This window comes from Cydia pomonella, chromosome 10 (assembly GCF_033807575.1).
Source record: "Cydia pomonella isolate Wapato2018A chromosome 10, ilCydPomo1, whole genome shotgun sequence".
Classification (NCBI taxonomy): domain Eukaryota; kingdom Metazoa; phylum Arthropoda; class Insecta; order Lepidoptera; family Tortricidae; genus Cydia; species Cydia pomonella.
This window is the reverse complement of record NC_084712.1, coordinates 23126484-23146544: the sequence shown is the minus strand read 5'-3', so window position 1 is coordinate 23146544 and position 20061 is coordinate 23126484. Positions and strand designations below refer to the sequence as shown.

The 20061-nt window shown below is 51.8% G+C and overlaps 1 protein-coding gene across 1 annotated transcript in view; it reads right to left on the bottom strand.

Moving 5' to 3' along the window:
* The window catches only part of LOC133521767 (uncharacterized), a 56225-nt gene that overhangs the window by 14608 nt on the left and 21556 nt on the right, over positions 1-20061 (bottom strand). Inside the window, exons 9-21 of the mRNA XM_061856836.1 lie at positions 19414-19673; positions 14516-14590; positions 13970-14050; positions 13479-13655; positions 9140-9302; positions 8920-8998; positions 7310-7425; positions 6566-6678; positions 5281-5379; positions 3969-4092; positions 3176-3376; positions 1754-1883; positions 967-1113 (exon numbers count right to left, since the gene is read on the bottom strand). Of these exons, the coding sequence (XP_061712820.1) occupies positions 967-1113; positions 1754-1883; positions 3176-3376; positions 3969-4092; positions 5281-5379; positions 6566-6678; positions 7310-7425; positions 8920-8998; positions 9140-9302; positions 13479-13655; positions 13970-14050; positions 14516-14590; positions 19414-19673 (1765 nt within the window). The remainder of the gene's footprint in view (positions 1-966; positions 1114-1753; positions 1884-3175; positions 3377-3968; positions 4093-5280; positions 5380-6565; positions 6679-7309; positions 7426-8919; positions 8999-9139; positions 9303-13478; positions 13656-13969; positions 14051-14515; positions 14591-19413; positions 19674-20061) is intronic.

Sequence of the window (20061 nt, the reverse complement as noted above, 5' to 3'; positions counted from 1 at the left end):
GGTTGAAGTAATGGTTGATTTCTCGGAGTGATACGTAATGCCATATTACGCGTTGGAGAGATATCTCATTTGTGATATTACGAGCATTACTTACACATGTCTAATAAAATGTAAAACCTTATCACTCAGCACGACAGAATAAATTAAAGCTTCACCCACAAAACATATTAAGTGCAGTAGACCAAACTATGAATAATTGTAGACAAGCTGGAACTAAATTGGCTTTCCAAAGCTTCAGAAAAAATTCACAACCGTCTTTTTTAAATTGCGCAAAACATTAGTGTTATTCTATAAAACTTAACTTCAGAGATCACATTCTAGCCACAGCAAATCGTGTCAGAGAGTTAATATACACCGTGTTTTCTTTTATTTGCGTTAATTTCGAGGGTGCATTCCTGAGCTTAAATTAAGTAACTTTCTCAAAGACACCGATATTCTAATTAACTCCATTTCGGAGATAATCAATCATTAATTTTTATCTTATAAGGCCCTTACGAGCGTGTACACTTGCCTTAGGGCCTGTTTACTTATTGATTAGTGTTTAGTGCGAGTTCATACATTTGCTACTAAACGTAAGTACTATCTCGGACGATCGACGTTCGAAATGACATTGATATGTCACAGGTTTCAATTGTTTGGTTGAATTAAATGTAATGCCCGTGTTACAACAACGCTATATGCAACATTTAGTTACTTTATATAAAAATAAAAATAGTAAAAAAAAAAAAAAACAAAAAAAAACATTTTTTTGTTGAAAATTAACTATGCCATTTAGTTTCTGTAAACGTACTTACCGATACCCCGAAGTTAACGAAATTCAATAAAAACACGGTGTATGTATGTCTTCAAAAAACTACGCAGAGTCATGAGAAAACATCTCCTAGTCCAGTAACGTCCAAGTTTTCGAATGCAGCAGATCACTGGGACGTTTAAAAAAATGCAGATCTGTTTAGTTATCATTATGACCTGTAGATGGCGACGTGGCCCTGGTGGCTGGCCACGGCGAGCAGCGCCCTCTCGTGGGCGTTGAGGTAGGCGAGGGCAGTGACTCGGCCCCACGTCTTGCGCCACGCCCCCACACATAGCTTGGCGGCTGTACCCCAATCCCAGATCCTGCACATAAATGCGGAGACAACTATCATGCTCAAATTCCAAATCATATCTTTACATTTTTAAAACGACTTCATATCAAAAACATTTTTTTTAATACTACGTCGGTGGCAAACAAGCATACGGCCCGCCTGATGGTAAGCAGTCTCCGTAGCCTATGTACGCCTGCAATTCCAGAGGAGTTACATGCGCGTTGCCGACCCTAAACCCGCCCCCCCCGTTGAGCTCTGGCAACCTTACTCACCGGCAGGAACACAACACTATGAGTAGGGTCTAGTGTTATTTGGCTGCGGTTTTCTGTAAGGTGGAGGTACTTCCCCAGTTGGGCTCTGCTCTAGATCTGGAATGACATCCACTGGCTGTGCCCTACCAGACAAAGCGAGATGACATTCACAATGCCCATATAACTCTCTTTTGGACGTAGTTTAAGGACGTACCCGGGTCCAAACATGAGTTTAAAATGATGAATCGACTACTTGTGTATATTAGAGTAAAAAAAAACATGTTTTAAGAAAAATACACAAATTGAAAACATAGTAAGAGCGCGTTCGTTTCAAAATCGATTATATTTAAAATTTCTTATTATCGGGCTCCTACGGAGCTATATATACTTTGTAGCTCTATGTCTAGGTACACTTCTTACCCAAAATTGTCTTTGAAGGCCAACGCAATGTGCTGTTCATAGGGGTGGAAGAGAATCACACCGGGCGGCAACTGACATCGCGAGTGGAAAGCCTGTGTTTCTAATCGCGGCACTTTTGATCCCACCAACGCTAAAAAAAATACTACGATAAATTCCATGTCACTTTTTTAGATAGATAAGATATTCTGCCGAAACCCTGATCACGTTACGGTTCGGTAAATCTAAATATGATGAGTGTGTAGTGGTGTTAATATGTTAAATGGAATAAAGTACATAAATAAAAAAGTAGGCATAAAATAAAAGTGAGAAAGTGTGTAGGTTTGATTGTGTGGGAACACACTTGGATTGCTAATCCCACTACGTAGCGAAATTGTATCTGCGCGGGGCGCGCGGGGGGTTAGCGTCCATGTACGTTCTCACAGGCCCTGCCATTCTATTATTGATTTCCCTTGTAAGAACACGTAATAAAAATATAATAATTTAATTGATTTTTAATAGGTCACCACCATACTACTTAGACCTTCAGCGTGCCATAGAAAAACTCCGAAATACCGATTAGATCTTGAAATATGCAACCAAAAAGCGGTATGGTATCCCTGTTTTTTTGTTATTCAAGCAGTATCTTTTAAACTGGTGTCTAAAAGTTTGCTTATTCTTGAGCCGTCTTACAGGTGGAGGGATATCATTCCAGCATTTGGTCGCGAGAAATCGGAAACAACCGGTAAATGGAATCGCTCTATGAGCACATTTGTAGGAAAAACCGCCGGGTTGATCTTGAAATGTTCGGTTTAAAGAATTTTTATTTCTCATATGAATTTTTTACAATTCACTTACATGAGAATTAGGAGTAAATAAGTTAACAATGTACGGGTGAGCGTATGCATGCGTATTTACATTCACACAATACTAACAAGTGCCTTAAATTACCTTAAAATATATACATATCTACAGTTTTCATTTAGTGTAACTACGCAAAAGGCAAAACATTATTTCTGCACGAAATGTTAATTATGGAAAATAAATCTTTCAGAGATTTATTGTTTAAAACGCCAAATAGGAGACATTCAAGGTGGCAGCGTGGACGATTTGTTCAAATACGGGTTAATATGGCTTCTAGGGGGTATTGAGTAACCAAATCTATAACACGCATTTTGTACTCTTCAGTATCAAGCGACGAGTTAAATGTTGTAGACGTGGTCGTTTGCGTCCATGATCTTGGCGTATGAGTTATTTAGGACTTACAAGTTATAGGTTACAAAACCATCTTACATGTAAACTAATATTACCTTAATTTCTCAAACTTTTATTCGTCTGATACCGCTCCCTCCCCCGCTTCCGCAACCACTCGACCGAACAGCGTGTGCCATTTCACGAATGCATATCCTTTGAAATCCCATTAGGTATAACCAATTATTGCGTTACCTTTGGCTTCATTCCTCAGCCTCCTGTTCCGCTGGTACCGCCACACGCGCGCGTGGTGAGCCCGCGACTCCACGTCCGGCTCCGCGCCCGCTCCCGCGCCCGCGCCCGCGCCCGCGCCCGCCTCCGCGTCCGCTCGCGCGAACAGCGTGTGCGCCCATTCCACGAATTGCGTGGACACTATTGGTTTCTTTGACTGTTGACCTGTGGGGAATATCAGGCGTGTACATTTCCAGAAAATTTGATTTGAGAAATATTATTTTTCTACCACCTACGAGTATACTGTCTCCAGAAAAAAAAGATTTGTTAAAAAGAGAAAAGTAGAATTAAATATGCAATAGTTCAAATTAATTATGTTTGTCCCTGTCGTAGGGTATCATCATTCGTTGATTACGTCGACAATCGATGACACAGTCATCAGTCAGTTGCTTTGGATTGGATCGTATGAATACTTATTCCTACGAATATCCCCACCACCGAATGAGCGGGCTCCCGTGCGACTTTGAAGCCGTATTCGTAAGTATTCTCATGAGTAAAATGCGTATCAAAACATTCTACGACTGCTCTAATGTCTCGGTTAAGAAACGCCCGCTTCAAATATACACGCTCGACGCTACCGCTGGTTAAAAGACATGTATGACGTGGTTTTCAGGTTAGGGTTGGTTGCACAAAACCTTATTTCACCGCTAAAGCGTCCGCTAAATTTTATTGTTTGGAATGTTTAATAATTATCTGCTGAGAACGTTGATCAGTTAAATAAGTTATGGTACAGGTCTTTAGAGGAGTATATACTCACTAGAAGTAGATGAGACCGAGTCCCGCTCGCGGCTCGCCATGGAGTCTTCGGAGATGGTGCTCGGCAGCCCACCGCGCCCGCGCCGGCTGTCTACACACACACGCACGTTAGCACACGCACACAACTAGTGTAGCAACTACTTCTTATGTTTGCTTGTTGAAGACCGCTGCCACGCTACGTCATATCAGTACACGCACTCACACAACTAACTAGATAGATAGATAGATAGAATACTCTTTATTGGCACACCTCAGTAAAAATATACAAGAAAAATAAACCATTGAACTAAACTAGATTGGAAATATTTACATATTTATTGCTGGTTACTTGATTAGTGTGTGCACACACAACAAACTGGATCATTTAAGCGTTTGAACCTTTATTTTTGGAATGAAGTTCCTTACCAGACGATTGGCGGATCGGGCTAGGCGAAAAAAAGTGTAAGATTTTTCTCGAGAATAAGAAGTCTAATTTCACCGACTTACGTATATCCTATAGTGGCGCAGTCGGCAAGCAGGAAATTGGTGGTAACAGCGACGAACCGGGTTCGATCCCCGGACATGAATACAGATATTACTTTTGTATTTTTTGCACTTGAATTTTTGATTGACTAAGCGAGTGTGAAGCTCGTGCTAAGCGTATCAGTTTCAGGTTGTACAAAAATGTTTTGTTATGTTTAGTTGTACTCCCTGCCTGTCACATTTATGAACTGATTTGGGAGCAGCATAATAATATATTTCGTTCCAACAGAGTGTTCCACGACATGCACGCATTTTTTTATTATAACTATCATTGTAGGTACTTATTACTTTAATACCTGCAAACTAATTTTATATTTAACATTTTCTGCAATAAATGATTATTCACTTAAAATTTATTTTAAGTACTTAAATATTTAAATTTAAATTGAAAAAAAAAAAAAAAAAAAAAAAAAAAAAAAAAAACAATAGATACGCTTGTAGGTATCTTGGGACCTTGGAGTGCCAATATCACATCAAGTCTTACAGTCGTGCCAAGGTGTCAAGTAATTCGGGATGCCAAGTGAGTGAGTGAAGTGTGCTTACTAATAAAAACCCAGAAGCTTACATGTAGCAGTTAGTATAAAAATCGATGTAAGGAATTCTGACCTTGAATTTCGGTACTCATTTATTTACGTCCTTTTAGGCTGAAGGCTACTTTTACGGGTCCTCCAAGAAAGAGGGTCACTTGTCGAGGTTCTCATCTGGCAGGGCTCAACAAACACCTATATCGCGAGAGACGTGGTCCAGCTGTACTCACAGTGCGACGACTGGCGGGGGTCGCGGGGGCTGACGGCGGGGCGCAGGTTGGGGGAGGGGGGGAGGCTGGAGGAGCCGCCCGAGCCGTGCGCGCCCAGCCCGCGGGGGTCGATGTCGCGGGAGACGTTGTCCAGCTGCAAAAAAAAGTTAAAGCCGGGATTGATCTATTGGATCTACAAGGCGGTAATACTACCCAGGACCTGCCATATAGCAATGAGGGCGCTGTTGTAATGAATACCGATCGCCAGGCAGCACTGAAAGCACTGATGAAAATATCAGTCACCTCAGCTCTCGTGAGAGAATCGAGAGGAGCTAAACTCGATAGGCAAGCAAAGAAGTGTCACGGTGGCATGGGTACCGGGGCACCAGGGAGTAACGGGAAAATAAGAAGGCAGACGAGCTGGCGAGGATAGGGGCGGAGACGGAATACATGGGTCCGCGACCTGCTCAACGGATATCACGGAGGGAGTTATAGAGAATGGCAAGAAGAGACTATTGCAGACAATCTAAGATGATGATCAAGGTTGTTGATCATCATCTTCGAGAAGGGGATCTATAGATTACAGCAGAACCAGGTATCTAATACTGGGTAAGAGCAATCTGAGACTACTGACCGGTATTATCACTCAACTTCACCTTAAGGTAATGAAAATAAATAGAAACGCCTCCTGTCCACACTGTGGTAAGGAGGAAACTAGCTTTCACTTACTAGCAGAATGTATTATGACTTACTAAAACTAAACGAAATAGAGGACGTCGAACTTAAGATGTCCTTCTGTTCTGCAGGAAAACAAGAAGATTTGGGAAAGCTGCAGGGACAGTAACCTGCAGCTCCAACTCCAGGAAATTGGCCTGAATGAACACAGCACGCGATCGCCAGCCCGCCTGTTTCCGTCCGGGCATTCCTACACTACATCTACATCAGTTAACTTCAAATGCTGCTCTGAAGTCCAAAGTCTGCTCGCAACTTATTCTTTGACAATCTTTTTTGAAAGGTCATTGACAAAATATATTGTCCATATTTTTTTTTCTTAGTCTTTTTGAGTGTCCCACTGCTGGGTAAAGGCCTCTCCCCTGGTTCTCCGTAACTTCTGCTTCCTCCGACCAGTTGTAGAGGAAGGTTTCGAAGTCGTCTCGCCATCTCCTCCTGGGCCTGCCCCGCCCACACTGCTCTACTGGCATCCACTTGGTGGCTATGTCAGCCTATCTATCCGGATGCATGCGATAGACGTGGCCGGCCCAGTCCCATTTGATGCTAGTGGTCCATATGTAGAGAAAAAATCGTGAGACGATTTAATTATAGACAGTTGAAATGTTTACCTGGTTTGAGATGTAGTTGATGATATCAGTAGCCATGTGCGAGACTTGAGGGTGCGGCTCTTTCGACATCGATATCAGGGTGTTCCACAGTTTCATGTATACCGACCCAAAACCTGTGGACAAATATAATATTAAAGCAATTTTCATCTGTTACATGCTGCAAACTATACTACAGCCTCAGCTTCGGAAGCTCAGTTGGTTAAAAGCGATTAGACTCGTGTTTCAAAAGGTCACTAATTCGAATCTTGTTCGAAGCGGTGGATTTTTTCCATGTTTTTGCAATGTTTTATTTAACTTTCCCTGTTCAAATCTTGGGAGTAAAATTTGACTCACATCCGAATTCGATTGAGCTGAAATTTTGCATACATATGTAAATTGGATGACAATGCAATATTAGGGTGACATGGAGCTGATCTGATGAGCGCAAGAATGCACGAGTAGGGTTTTTTTTTGTTTAATCTGCAAATGATTGATCGAAATCTTTTTTGTTTTAATACGTGTACTTTTTTCCACTTTCTCTGCAGAAAGTGTCTTGTAAAAAGAAAAAAAAAATACAATTGTTGTGCACAAAGCCAGTTTAATAATACAATCTGCACATTGTTCCGCTTTCCTGTAAGTGTTGGTATTTAATTTTTCCATTAAAGGGTGTTTCGCGACGTATACTCCTGCCATGAACTCGTGGAGTGGCATGGGAAGTAGCGAGTAGGGCGTGGCAACATCGCGCATAGTAATATGGATGATCACCGATGGTGGGCAGCGCCTGCTGCGGGCGGCGCGGCGCGGGCGCGCGGCCGGGCCCGCCCGCCACCAGCGCGTCCTGCCCCGCGTCCACGGGGCCGCCCGCCCCCGCGTGCCCGGCCCTGACGACAATCATAACATAAAAACTTCCACTTCAACATTCGAATCTAGACCCTGAGGGGTAAGATTTATTTTTCAGGCTAAAAAATACAAAAAAGAATATAACTAAAGTAAAGAAACATATCTAAATACATATATTTACAAATAAAAAATGGGGGCTAGCTCGTCGCCCGATGGTAGGGTGCCCAGAAGGCTGGTGGCATTACCGCGCTGTATGGCGATGCCAATTCGCTGGGCAAGGAAAGAACCAGCCCTCTGGTCACCCGTAGCATCAATGAGACGCTTCGCCAGCTCTCTGAAAATACAATGGGCTCCGGGTCCCCAGGGTCCGAGGGTCTCCACCCCAAACGGCTCAAACATACAACCGGAATCAATGGATGCATATTTGCGCCGTTTGAGGCGCTCGGCTGCTTCGGCGGCCGTTCCGGCCTTGGTCGAGGTCCCTGAGGGTGAAATATCCGCGCACTAAGTGGATTCTACTAACGTGGATCCGCGTTCTGGCAGTCGAGAGGATATGCGTGAAGGTGAAAATTAAAGGCACAGCCATACATGTGCGCTAGCCAGGGATTGCGTTTCATGAATGAAACGTGCGAGATGCATGGTCACACGGCCGCCAGTGGCACATATGCGGGACACGATGTCGATGGCGCACCATCTGTGTAGCGAAGCTGACGTGACATCGTATATTTCGGTGAGCAACGGTCACGCCATGCGACCTGTATCACTAAGCTTCATTATCTATTAGAGAATCATCAGCAGGCAATAACCTATTTTTGTCTTGAAATTAATTTTAAAACCTACAATTTTTGCCAACATAGTTTAAAGGAGAACTACTATACCCTCTAGCCGCCCACAAGATAACTATTGCTGGAAAGACTCCTGCAAATTTATTGGTTTTTTTTTTGTAAAACCGAAGAAAAAGCCGGTTTTGAAAAACCTCCGGTTTTTGCATTCCCTATTCCGTAGTCAACTAAGAACCCTTATAGTTTCGCCATGTCCGTCTGTCTGTCCGAGGCTTTGCTCCATGGTCGTTAGTGCTAAAAAGATGAAATTTGACGTGGACATATAAATCAATAAAGCCGACAAAGTCGTACAATAAAATCTAAAAAAAATTTTTTAGGGTACCTCCCCTACACATAAAGTGGAGGTGAATTTTCATTTTTTCTCCACACTATAGTGTGGGGTATCGTTGGAAAGGTCTTCAAAAATGATATTGAGGTTTCCAATATCATTTTTGTCTAAACTGAATAGTTTGCGCTTGAGACACTTCCAAAGTTGTAAAATGTGTCCTCCCCCTGTAACTTCTAAAATAACAGAATGATAAAACTAAAAAAAAAAATGAAATACATTACCATGCCAACTTCCACCGAAAATTGGTTTGAACGAGATCGAACGATCGAGAACGAGTAAATAGTTTTTTTAATACGTCATAAATGGTACGGAACCCTTCATGGGCGAGTCCGACTCGCACTTGGTCGCTTTTTTGCTGAACTTACCTGTCACTTTTCCTCATCCTTTCTTGGATATAAACAGCGATAAAGTGCTGCTCGAATATTAGTACCAGCCATTGGAGAGCTGTGAAGAAAGTAATAACAATCAATATTGCTTGTGAAAATAGCATTTGACAGTCTGTTTTAGTTCGGCCCCGACCTGCTGGTCCAACGTCCGTGCTCAGTTCTATAAGATCCTGTACAACCGGGTCTAGTGTGTACATACCGTGCAGGGTTTCAGCTCGCACGAGCGGGCTGGCGTCGTGAGGGAGGGCCCGAGCAAGTTCGGCCCCGACTTGCTGGTCCAAGGCGTTCGCGTGTTCCGTGCGCGGCCAGCATCCCCCGGCGGCCACGAACGTGCCGAGCGCGAATGCGCATGCTGCGCGAACCTGAGAACAAACACCAACTTTAACCCCGCGTACATTACGAGTACACTGTAAATAGTCAAATTTTTATTAACAGACTTCAAAAAAGGAGGAGGTCCTCAATTCGACTGGTTTTTTTTTGTATGTATGCTACTCGATATCTCCGAGAATCGTGAACCGATTTTCTAAAATTTTTTTTAATCGAACTGGTATAACCCCGAGATGGTCCCGTTGGCACCAAGTCGGGGTCTGATGATTGGCTCTTGGAGAAATCGAGGGAACTCTTCAAATGTTATAGGTACATGTATGGCGCTATTGGTGATATTTTAAGTCGGTTTTATTTTTTGTTAAAAATTTTTTTTGAACTGCCTACTATAGGGACCGTGCGCGTTGGAGGGACTGCCATCTTGTGGCCTGAATCGGAACCATAAACATGCACATGTACACCTCACGTGTTTTCTTGTGCATAGCAGGTTCTGCCATCTTGTGAGCTACACCGGAACAAATCATCAATCAATCATCACATTTACGCCTCGCGCCAAAAATCTGACGGCTCCTGTGCTGCCTCCTACAGTTCATGCACGCTCCCTATAAAAGGTTCTAAATTAAAACAAAAAAATATTTTTTTTTCTGGAACTCCTGGCGGAATCCGTGTAGATGTAAGGCAAAGTACTGCTGTGCTGTCAGAATGTTTTCAAAATCGCGAAATTTCTCATGAAAAGTCTCAGAAACTGCTCACATTGTAAGAACAATATTCACAATGACTAAAATGCAAACTATCGTAATTTTTTGTTAACTTTAACCCCCTTATTCATAAAAATCTACTAAAGTTACGATGCCGCTAATAATCGTTTGTCCTTTTCCATCATACCAATACGTCGCAAAGGGACAAATAAGGGGGTAATAGTCTACTCAAAAAGTTCAAAACGGTGTCAATAGAGATCATTGGTAGGGTTGTCATAATTAGTCGGGGCTAATTTTTTATTCAAATTTTTAAATGAATATTTAGAACCTTTAAAATAATACTTAATGTTACGTACGGAGATATAGTTCTGCAAGTCGGAGCTTTTTTACTGGAAATTTCTTCTTCTTTAATAATATTTTATTTAGATTTCTTAAATATTAATACTTTTTGAGATATTGGCGAAAAAAGAAATATCTCCTTTTTTCTGTCTTTTATTGTCTTTAACTTCAGGAGGGTCTGCCTGCTCCAGCAGTCTGTATAGCTACCTCAGTGTGTGGCTCCCGCAGCAACGGATACAGTTTCTCGTGTGCTAAGTCTCGCACGCCGGCCCAGCGCGCCGCGTCGCAGCCGCGCCACAGCCGCCCGAGGCAGATGCACGCCCACTGCCGCAGTCACGAGGGTCTGCCTGCTCCAGCAGTCTGTATAGCTACCTCAGGGTGTGGCTCCCGCAGCAACGGATACAGTTTCTCGTGTGCTAAGTCTCGCACGCCGGCCCAGCGCGCCGCGTCGCAGCCGCGCCACAGCCGCCCGAGGCAGATGCACGCCCACTGCCGCAGTCACGAGGGTCTGCCTGCTCCAGCAGTCTGTATAGCTACCTCAGGGTGTGGCTCCCGCAGCAACGGATACAGTTTCTCGTGTGCTAAGTCTCGCACGCCGGCCCAGCGCGCCGCGTCGCAGCCGCGCCACAGCCGCCCGAGGCAGATGCACGCCCACTGCCGCAGTCACGAGGGTCTGCCTGCTCCAGCAGTCTGTATAGCTACCTCAGGGTGTGGCTCCCGCAGCAACGGATACAGTTTCTCGTGTGCTAAGTCTCGCACGCCGGCCCAGCGCGCCGCGTCGCAGCCGCGCCACAGCCGCCCGAGGCAGATGCACGCCCACTGCCGCAGTCACGAGGGTCTGCCTGCTCCAGCAGTCTGTATAGCTACCTCAGGGTGTGGCTCCCGCAGCAACGGATACAGTTTCTCGTGTGCTAAGTCTCGCACGCCGGCCCAGCGCGCCGCGTCGCAGCCGCGCCACAGCCGCCCGAGGCAGATGCACGCCCACTGCCGCAGTCACGAGGGTCTGCCTGCTCCAGCAGTCTGTATAGCTACCTCAGGGTGTGGCTCCCGCAGCAACGGATACAGTTTCTCGTGTGCTAAGTCTCGCACGCCGGCCCAGCGCGCCGCGTCGCAGCCGCGCCACAGCCGCCCGAGGCAGATGCACGCCCACTGCCGCAGTCACGAGGGTCTGCCTGCTCCAGCAGTCTGTATAGCTACCTCAGGGTGTGGCTCCCGCAGCAACGGATACAGTTTCTCGTGTGCTAAGTCTCGCACGCCGGCCCAGCGCGCCGCGTCGCAGCCGCGCCACAGCCGCCCGAGGCAGATGCACGCCCACTGCCGCAGTCACGAGGGTCTGCCTGCTCCAGCAGTCTGTATAGCTACCTCAGGGTGTGGCTCCCGCAGCAACGGATACAGTTTCTCGTGTGCTAAGTCTCGCACGCCGGCCCAGCGCGCCGCGTCGCAGCCGCGCCACAGCCGCCCGAGGCAGATGCACGCCCACTGCCGCAGTCACGAGGGTCTGCCTGCTCCAGCAGTCTGTATAGCTACCTCAGGGTGTGGCTCCCGCAGCAACGGATACAGTTTCTCGTGTGCTAAGTCTCGCACGCCGGCCCAGCGCGCCGCGTCGCAGCCGCGCCACAGCCGCCCGAGGCAGATGCACGCCCACTGCCGCAGTCACGAGGGTCTGCCTGCTCCAGCAGTCTGTATAGCTACCTCAGGGTGTGGCTCCCGCAGCAACGGATACAGTTTCTCGTGTGCTAAGTCTCGCACGCCGGCCCAGCGCGCCGCGTCGCAGCCGCGCCACAGCCGCCCGAGGCAGATGCACGCCCACTGCCGCAGTCACGAGGGTCTGCCTGCTCCAGCAGTCTGTATAGCTACCTCAGGGTGTGGCTCCCGCAGCAACGGATACAGTTTCTCGTGTGCTAAGTCTCGCACGCCGGCCCAGCGCGCCGCGTCGCAGCCGCGCCACAGCCGCCCGAGGCAGATGCACGCCCACTGCCGCAGTCACGAGGGTCTGCCTGCTCCAGCAGTCTGTATAGCTACCTCAGGGTGTGGCTCCCGCAGCAACGGATACAGTTTCTCGTGTGCTAAGTCTCGCACGCCGGCCCAGCGCGCCGCGTCGCAGCCGCGCCACAGCCGCCCGAGGCAGATGCACGCCCACTGCCGCAGTCACGAGGGTCTGCCTGCTCCAGCAGTCTGTATAGCTACCTCAGGGTGTGGCTCCCGCAGCAACGGATACAGTTTCTCGTGTGCTAAGTCTCGCACGCCGGCCCAGCGCGCCGCGTCGCAGCCGCGCCACAGCCGCCCGAGGCAGATGCACGCCCACTGCCGCAGTCACGAGGGTCTGCCTGCTCCAGCAGTCTGTATAGCTACCTCAGGGTGTGGCTCCCGCAGCAACGGATACAGTTTCTCGTGTGCTAAGTCTCGCACGCCGGCCCAGCGCGCCGCGTCGCAGCCGCGCCACAGCCGCCCGAGGCAGATGCACGCCCACTGCCGCAGTCACGAGGGTCTGCCTGCTCCAGCAGTCTGTATAGCTACCTCAGGGTGTGGCTCCCGCAGCAACGGATACAGTTTCTCGTGTGCTAAGTCTCGCACGCCGGCCCAGCGCGCCGCGTCGCAGCCGCGCCACAGCCGCCCGAGGCAGATGCACGCCCACTGCCGCAGTCACGAGGGTCTGCCTGCTCCAGCAGTCTGTATAGCTACCTCAGGGTGTGGCTCCCGCAGCAACGGATACAGTTTCTCGTGTGCTAAGTCTCGCACGCCGGCCCAGCGCGCCGCGTCGCAGCCGCGCCACAGCCGCCCGAGGCAGATGCACGCCCACTGCCGCAGTCACGAGGGTCTGCCTGCTCCAGCAGTCTGTATAGCTACCTCAGGGTGTGGCTCCCGCAGCAACGGATACAGTTTCTCGTGTGCTAAGTCTCGCACGCCGGCCCAGCGCGCCGCGTCGCAGCCGCGCCACAGCCGCCCGAGGCAGATGCACGCCCACTGCCGCAGTCACGAGGGTCTGCCTGCTCCAGCAGTCTGTATAGCTACCTCAGGGTGTGGCTCCCGCAGCAACGGATACAGTTTCTCGTGTGCTAAGTCTCGCACGCCGGCCCAGCGCGCCGCGTCGCAGCCGCGCCACAGCCGCCCGAGGCAGATGCACGCCCACTGCCGCAGTCACGAGGGTCTGCCTGCTCCAGCAGTCTGTATAGCTACCTCAGTGTGTGGCTCCCGCAGCAACGGATACAGTTTCTCGTGTGCTAAGTCTCGCACGCCGGCCCAGCGCGCCGCGTCGCAGCCGCGCCACAGCCGCCCGAGGCAGATGCACGCCCACTGCCGCAGCAGCCACGACGGGTCGGATAGCTGCTCGAGGCATATTGAGATCATAGAGCCCTGGTAAACAAATAACACTTTATGAACTGAAATAGATGTCATGTACTAAAGAAATAGTGACTCAGCCCTCCAGAAGTAGAGGCCGGATTCGAATCGGCGTCATGATCTGGTCAGCCTATAGGTCCAGGGCGTAATTTATATATAGTAAGTCAATAACTACTTAACACAAATCAAAATATTAGATTTGTTCCCAAAGTTGTAAATAACAGATCAAATGTACGTTATTTTTTAACACAAGGACAATATATCCCATTATTATTATATCTAAAATGCATTACATGACGACCCTGCCAATGGTAGTTTTATTTGTTTACCTGTTGCGCCGCTTCTTGGCCGGCGGGATAGTTGTCGACGATTCCCGCCAGAACGTACGCTGCCAGCGTTCGGTGCTCGCTCTGTAATGGACGAACGTGGTATACAAACCATAGACAGAAATAATTTTGGTGGCCTATGAGGGGCCACATAAATAGGCGTCCCAAGACTATTGGGCATAAAGGGAAAGTACCTTAAATATCGTAGATAGGATATTTTGCTGAAAGAAGACTTTATGTTATTTTTAAAAGTCAGTATTTCTGCTTTTAAAGATTTTTAAGATTTACTTGCTTCGTCTGGGAATCGAACCGACTTAAATGTTAAAAAAAAATCACCCATATTTTTATGATGCTAAAGAAAGAATGGACAAAAAAGAATAATTCTTCTTAAGTAAAGGACATTTACAGGAGTGTACATATGTTTTTAAAGGGTCGACAACGCGCATGTAACACCTCTGGAGTTGCAGGCGTCCATAGGCAACGGTGACTGCTTACCATCAGGCAGGCCGTATGCTTGTTTGCCACCGACGTGGTATAAAAAAAACTTACATCAACGGTAGAATCTGCCAGGATCGACAGAAAATATTTGTGCCCTTTTGCGTTCACCAGGTCCACTTGGCAACTCTGAAACAAAAAAAAACATAAACAATCTAAGAATAAAAATGTGGGAGTAAAACCGGCAACCTAGTAGCGTGCGGCTTTCCAACCAGAATTTGAGCGATCGAAGTTTCGAACTTTGGCTCGTTCTAATGAGTTTGTATGAATATTGTTTGATATTTACCAGTCGCTTTTCAACAAATGAAAATATCGTAGGTTCCGGACTAAATCCAAAAAGATGTTCAGGGTTAAATGACATTAAACTAGAATCTTGAGTTGACTCCACGTTTCCACGGACAGCAGGGGCAAAAAGCAGGGACAATGTTAGGAAAGAAGTAAAAACTGTTTATTTCTCACTTTAAATGAATGTACCAAACAGCTCGTTCGGAAGAAGCAGCAGTCGTTAACCGTAGATAATTCGCAAGTGTCAAGTAGCACTCACCGGGTCCACGGCTATGATCTTGGCCCAGATGTAGACCATGGAGGCCCTGAGCTCGTGCGCGGAGGCCTGCAGCAGCTTGAGCATGTAGGGGAAGATGCCGACGTGGAGGACGGCGCGCACGGCGGAGGGGCCGAGCGCCAGGAAGCGGCACAGGATCTGCAGCGCGCGCACGCGGTGCAGCGTGCTGAGCAGCACCTGCAGCACCATGGGCGGCTGGTATAGTAGCACTCACCGGGTCCACGGCTATGATCTTGGCCCAGATGTAGACCATGGAGGCCCTGAGCTCGTGCGCGGAGGCCTGCAGCAGCTTGAGCATGTAGGGGAAGATGCCGACGTGGAGGACGGCGCGCACGGCGGAGGGGCCGAGCGCCAGGAAGCGGCACAGGATCTGCAGCGCGCGCACGCGGTGCAGCGTGCTGAGCAGCACCTGCAGCACCATGGGCGGCTGGTCTAGTAGCACTCACCGGGTCCACGGCTATGATCTTGGCCCAGATGTAGACCATGGAGGCCCTGAGCTCGTGCGCGGAGGCCTGCAGCAGCTTGAGCATGTAGGGGAAGATGCCGACGTGGAGGACGGCGCGCACGGCGGAGGGGCCGAGCGCCAGGAAGCGGCACAGGATCTGCAGCGCGCGCACGCGGTGCAGCGTGCTGAGCAGCACCTGCAGCACCATGGGCGGCTGGTCTAGTAGCACTCACCGGGTCCACGGCTATGATCTTGGCCCAGATGTAGACCATGGAGGCCCTGAGCTCGTGCGCGGAGGCCTGCAGCAGCTTGAGCATGTAGGGGAAGATGCCGACGTGGAGGACGGCGCGCACGGCGGAGGGGCCGAGCGCCAGGAAGCGGCACAGGATCTGCAGCGCGCGCACGCGGTGCAGCGTGCTGAGCAGCACCTGCAGCACCATGGGCGGCTGGTCTAGTAGCACTCACCGGGTCCACGGCTATGATCTTGGCCCAGATGTAGACCATGGAGGCCCTGAGCTCGTGCGCGGAGGCCTGCAGCAGCTTGAGCATGTAGGGGAAGATGCCGACGTGGAGGACGGCGCGCACGGCGGAGGGGCCGAGCGCCAGGAAGCGGCACAGGATCTGCAGCGCGCGCACGCGGTGCAGCGTGCTGAGCAGCACCTGCAGCACCATGGGCGGCTGGTCTAGTAGCACTCACCGGGTCCACGGCTATGATCTTGGCCCAGATGTAGACCATGGAGGCCCTGAGCTCGTGCGCGGAGGCCTGCAGCAGCTTGAGCATGTAGGGGAAGATGCCGACGTGGAGGACGGCGCGCACGGCGGAGGGGCCGAGCGCCAGGAAGCGGCACAGGATCTGCAGCGCGCGCACGCGGTGCAGCGTGCTGAGCAGCACCTGCAGCACCATGGGCGGCTGGTCTAGTAGCACTCACCGGGTCCACGGCTATGATCTTGGCCCAGATGTAGACCATGGAGGCCCTGAGCTCGTGCGCGGAGGCCTGCAGCAGCTTGAGCATGTAGGGGAAGATGCCGACGTGGAGGACGGCGCGCACGGCGGAGGGGCCGAGCGCCAGGAAGCGGCACAGGATCTGCAGCGCGCGCACGCGGTGCAGCGTGCTGAGCAGCACCTGCAGCACCATGGGCGGCTGGTCTAGTAGCACTCACCGGGTCCACGGCTATGATCTTGGCCCAGATGTAGACCATGGAGGCCCTGAGCTCGTGCGCGGAGGCCTGCAGCAGCTTGAGCATGTAGGGGAAGATGCCGACGTGGAGGACGGCGCGCACGGCGGAGGGGCCGAGCGCCAGGAAGCGGCACAGGATCTGCAGCGCGCGCACGCGGTGCAGCGTGCTGAGCAGCACCTGCAGCACCATGGGCGGCTGGTCTAGTAGCACTCACCGGGTCCACGGCTATGATCTTGGCCCAGATGTAGACCATGGAGGCCCTGAGCTCGTGCGCGGAGGCCTGCAGCAGCTTGAGCATGTAGGGGAAGATGCCGACGTGGAGGACGGCGCGCACGGCGGAGGGGCCGAGCGCCAGGAAGCGGCACAGGATCTGCAGCGCGCGCACGCGGTGCAGCGTGCTGAGCAGCACCTGCAGCACCATGGGCGGCTGGTCTAGTAGCACTCACCGGGTCCACGGCTATGATCTTGGCCCAGATGTAGACCATGGAGGCCCTGAGCTCGTGCGCGGAGGCCTGCAGCAGCTTGAGCATGTAGGGGAAGATGCCGACGTGGAGGACGGCGCGCACGGCGGAGGGGCCGAGCGCCAGGAAGCGGCACAGGATCTGCAGCGCGCGCACGCGGTGCAGCGTGCTGAGCAGCACCTGCAGCACCATGGGCGGCTGGTCTAGTAGCACTCACCGGGTCCACGGCTATGATCTTGGCCCAGATGTAGACCATGGAGGCCCTGAGCTCGTGCGCGGAGGCCTGCAGCAGCTTGAGCATGTAGGGGAAGATGCCGACGTGGAGGACGGCGCGCACGGCGGAGGGGCCGAGCGCCAGGAAGCGGCACAGGATCTGCAGCGCGCGCACGCGGTGCAGCGTGCTGAGCAGCACCTGCAGCACCATGGGCGGCTGGTCTAGTAGCACTCACCGGGTCCACGGCTATGATCTTGGCCCAGATGTAGACCATGGAGGCCCTGAGCTCGTGCGCGGAGGCCTGCAGCAGCTTGAGCATGTAGGGGAAGATGCCGACGTGGAGGACGGCGCGCACGGCGGAGGGGCCGAGCGCCAGGAAGCGGCACAGGATCTGCAGCGCGCGCACGCGGTGCAGCGTGCTGAGCAGCACCTGCAGCACCATGGGCGGCTGGTCTAGTAGCACTCACCGGGTCCACGGCTATGATCTTGGCCCAGATGTAGACCATGGAGGCCCTGAGCTCGTGCGCGGAGGCCTGCAGCAGCTTGAGCATGTAGGGGAAGATGCCGACGTGGAGGACGGCGCGCACGGCGGAGGGGCCGAGCGCCAGGAAGCGGCACAGGATCTGCAGCGCGCGCACGCGGTGCAGCGTGCTGAGCAGCACCTGCAGCACCATGGGCGGCTGGTCTAGTAGCACTCACCGGGTCCACGGCTATGATCTTGGCCCAGATGTAGACCATGGAGGCCCTGAGCTCGTGCGCGGAGGCCTGCAGCAGCTTGAGCATGTAGGGGAAGATGCCGACGTGGAGGACGGCGCGCACGGCGGAGGGGCCGAGCGCCAGGAAGCGGCACAGGATCTGCAGCGCGCGCACGCGGTGCAGCGTGCTGAGCAGCACCTGCAGCACCATGGGCGGCTGGTCTAGTAGCACTCACCGGGTCCACGGCTATGATCTTGGCCCAGATGTAGACCATGGAGGCCCTGAGCTCGTGCGCGGAGGCCTGCAGCAGCTTGAGCATGTAGGGGAAGATGCCGACGTGGAGGACGGCGCGCACGGCGGAGGGGCCGAGCGCCAGGAAGCGGCACAGGATCTGCAGCGCGCGCACGCGGTGCAGCGTGCTGAGCAGCACCTGCAGCACCATGGGCGGCTGGTCTAGTAGCACTCACCGGGTCCACGGCTATGATCTTGGCCCAGATGTAGACCATGGAGGCCCTGAGCTCGTGCGCGGAGGCCTGCAGCAGCTTGAGCATGTAGGGGAAGATGCCGACGTGGAGGACGGCGCGCACGGCGGAGGGGCCGAGCGCCAGGAAGCGGCACAGGATCTGCAGCGCGCGCACGCGGTGCAGCGTGCTGAGCAGCACCTGCAGCACCATGGGCGGCTGGTCTAGTAGCACTCACCGGGTCCACGGCTATGATCTTGGCCCAGATGTAGACCATGGAGGCCCTGAGCTCGTGCGCGGAGGCCTGCAGCAGCTTGAGCATGTAGGGGAAGATGCCGACGTGGAGGACGGCGCGCACGGCGGAGGGGCCGAGCGCCAGGAAGCGGCACAGGATCTGCAGCGCGCGCACGCGGTGCAGCGTGCTGAGCAGCACCTGCAGCACCATGGGCGGCTGGTCTAGTAGCACTCACCGGGTCCACGGCTATGATCTTGGCCCAGATGTAGACCATGGAGGCCCTGAGCTCGTGCGCGGAGGCCTGCAGCAGCTTGAGCATGTAGGGGAAGATGCCGACGTGGAGGACGGCGCGCACGGCGGAGGGGCCGAGCGCCAGGAAGCGGCACAGGATCTGCAGCGCGCGCACGCGGTGCAGCGTGCTGAGCAGCACCTGCAGCACCATGGGCGGCTGGTCTAGTAGCACTCACCGGGTCCACGGCTATGATCTTGGCCCAGATGTAGACCATGGAGGCCCTGAGCTCGTGCGCGGAGGCCTGCAGCAGCTTGAGCATGTAGGGGAAGATGCCGACGTGGAGGACGGCGCGCACGGCGGAGGGGCCGAGCGCCAGGAAGCGGCACAGGATCTGCAGCGCGCGCACGCGGTGCAGCGTGCTGAGCAGCACCTGCAGCACCATGGGCGGCTGGTCTAGTAGCACTCACCGGGTCCACGGCTATGATCTTGGCCCAGATGTAGACCATGGAGGCCCTGAGCTCGTGCGCGGAGGCCTGCAGCAGCTTGAGCATGTAGGGGAAGATGCCGACGTGGAGGACGGCGCGCACGGCGGAGGGGCCGAGCGCCAGGAAGCGGCACAGGATCTGCAGCGCGCGCACGCGGTGCAGCGTGCTGAGCAGCACCTGCAGCACCATGGGCAGCTGGTCGGGCGGCGGCCGCGACCACAGCCCGCCGCTCAGCGAGTTGGCTGCAAGCAAACACGTATCGGCCTCCTAGTCTGCTCGGTACTGACTCTGCCTACCGAGCAGGACGTAAGGGTTCGAAGCCCGGCGATGGCATTTATTCGTGTGTTTATTACAAATATTTGCTCCTGACTTATGGATGTTTTCTACGTATATTATAAACACAAGCCTTGCTGTGCTCACTGTGGGTCAAGTGTGGGACTAGGTTGTGTAAGATTGTCCGATATTATTTTATTTTATGTATTATTTAATTATAGCACGCCCACTTTTATTTGCACTGAATTTATAAATTTCTTGTATGTATTTTCTAAGTGTAATTTCTAGATTTTTAAAAATTAAAATGGAATATGCTGGTTCGATTTCGGCCTCGGCTACTGGAGGGTTCGATAACTT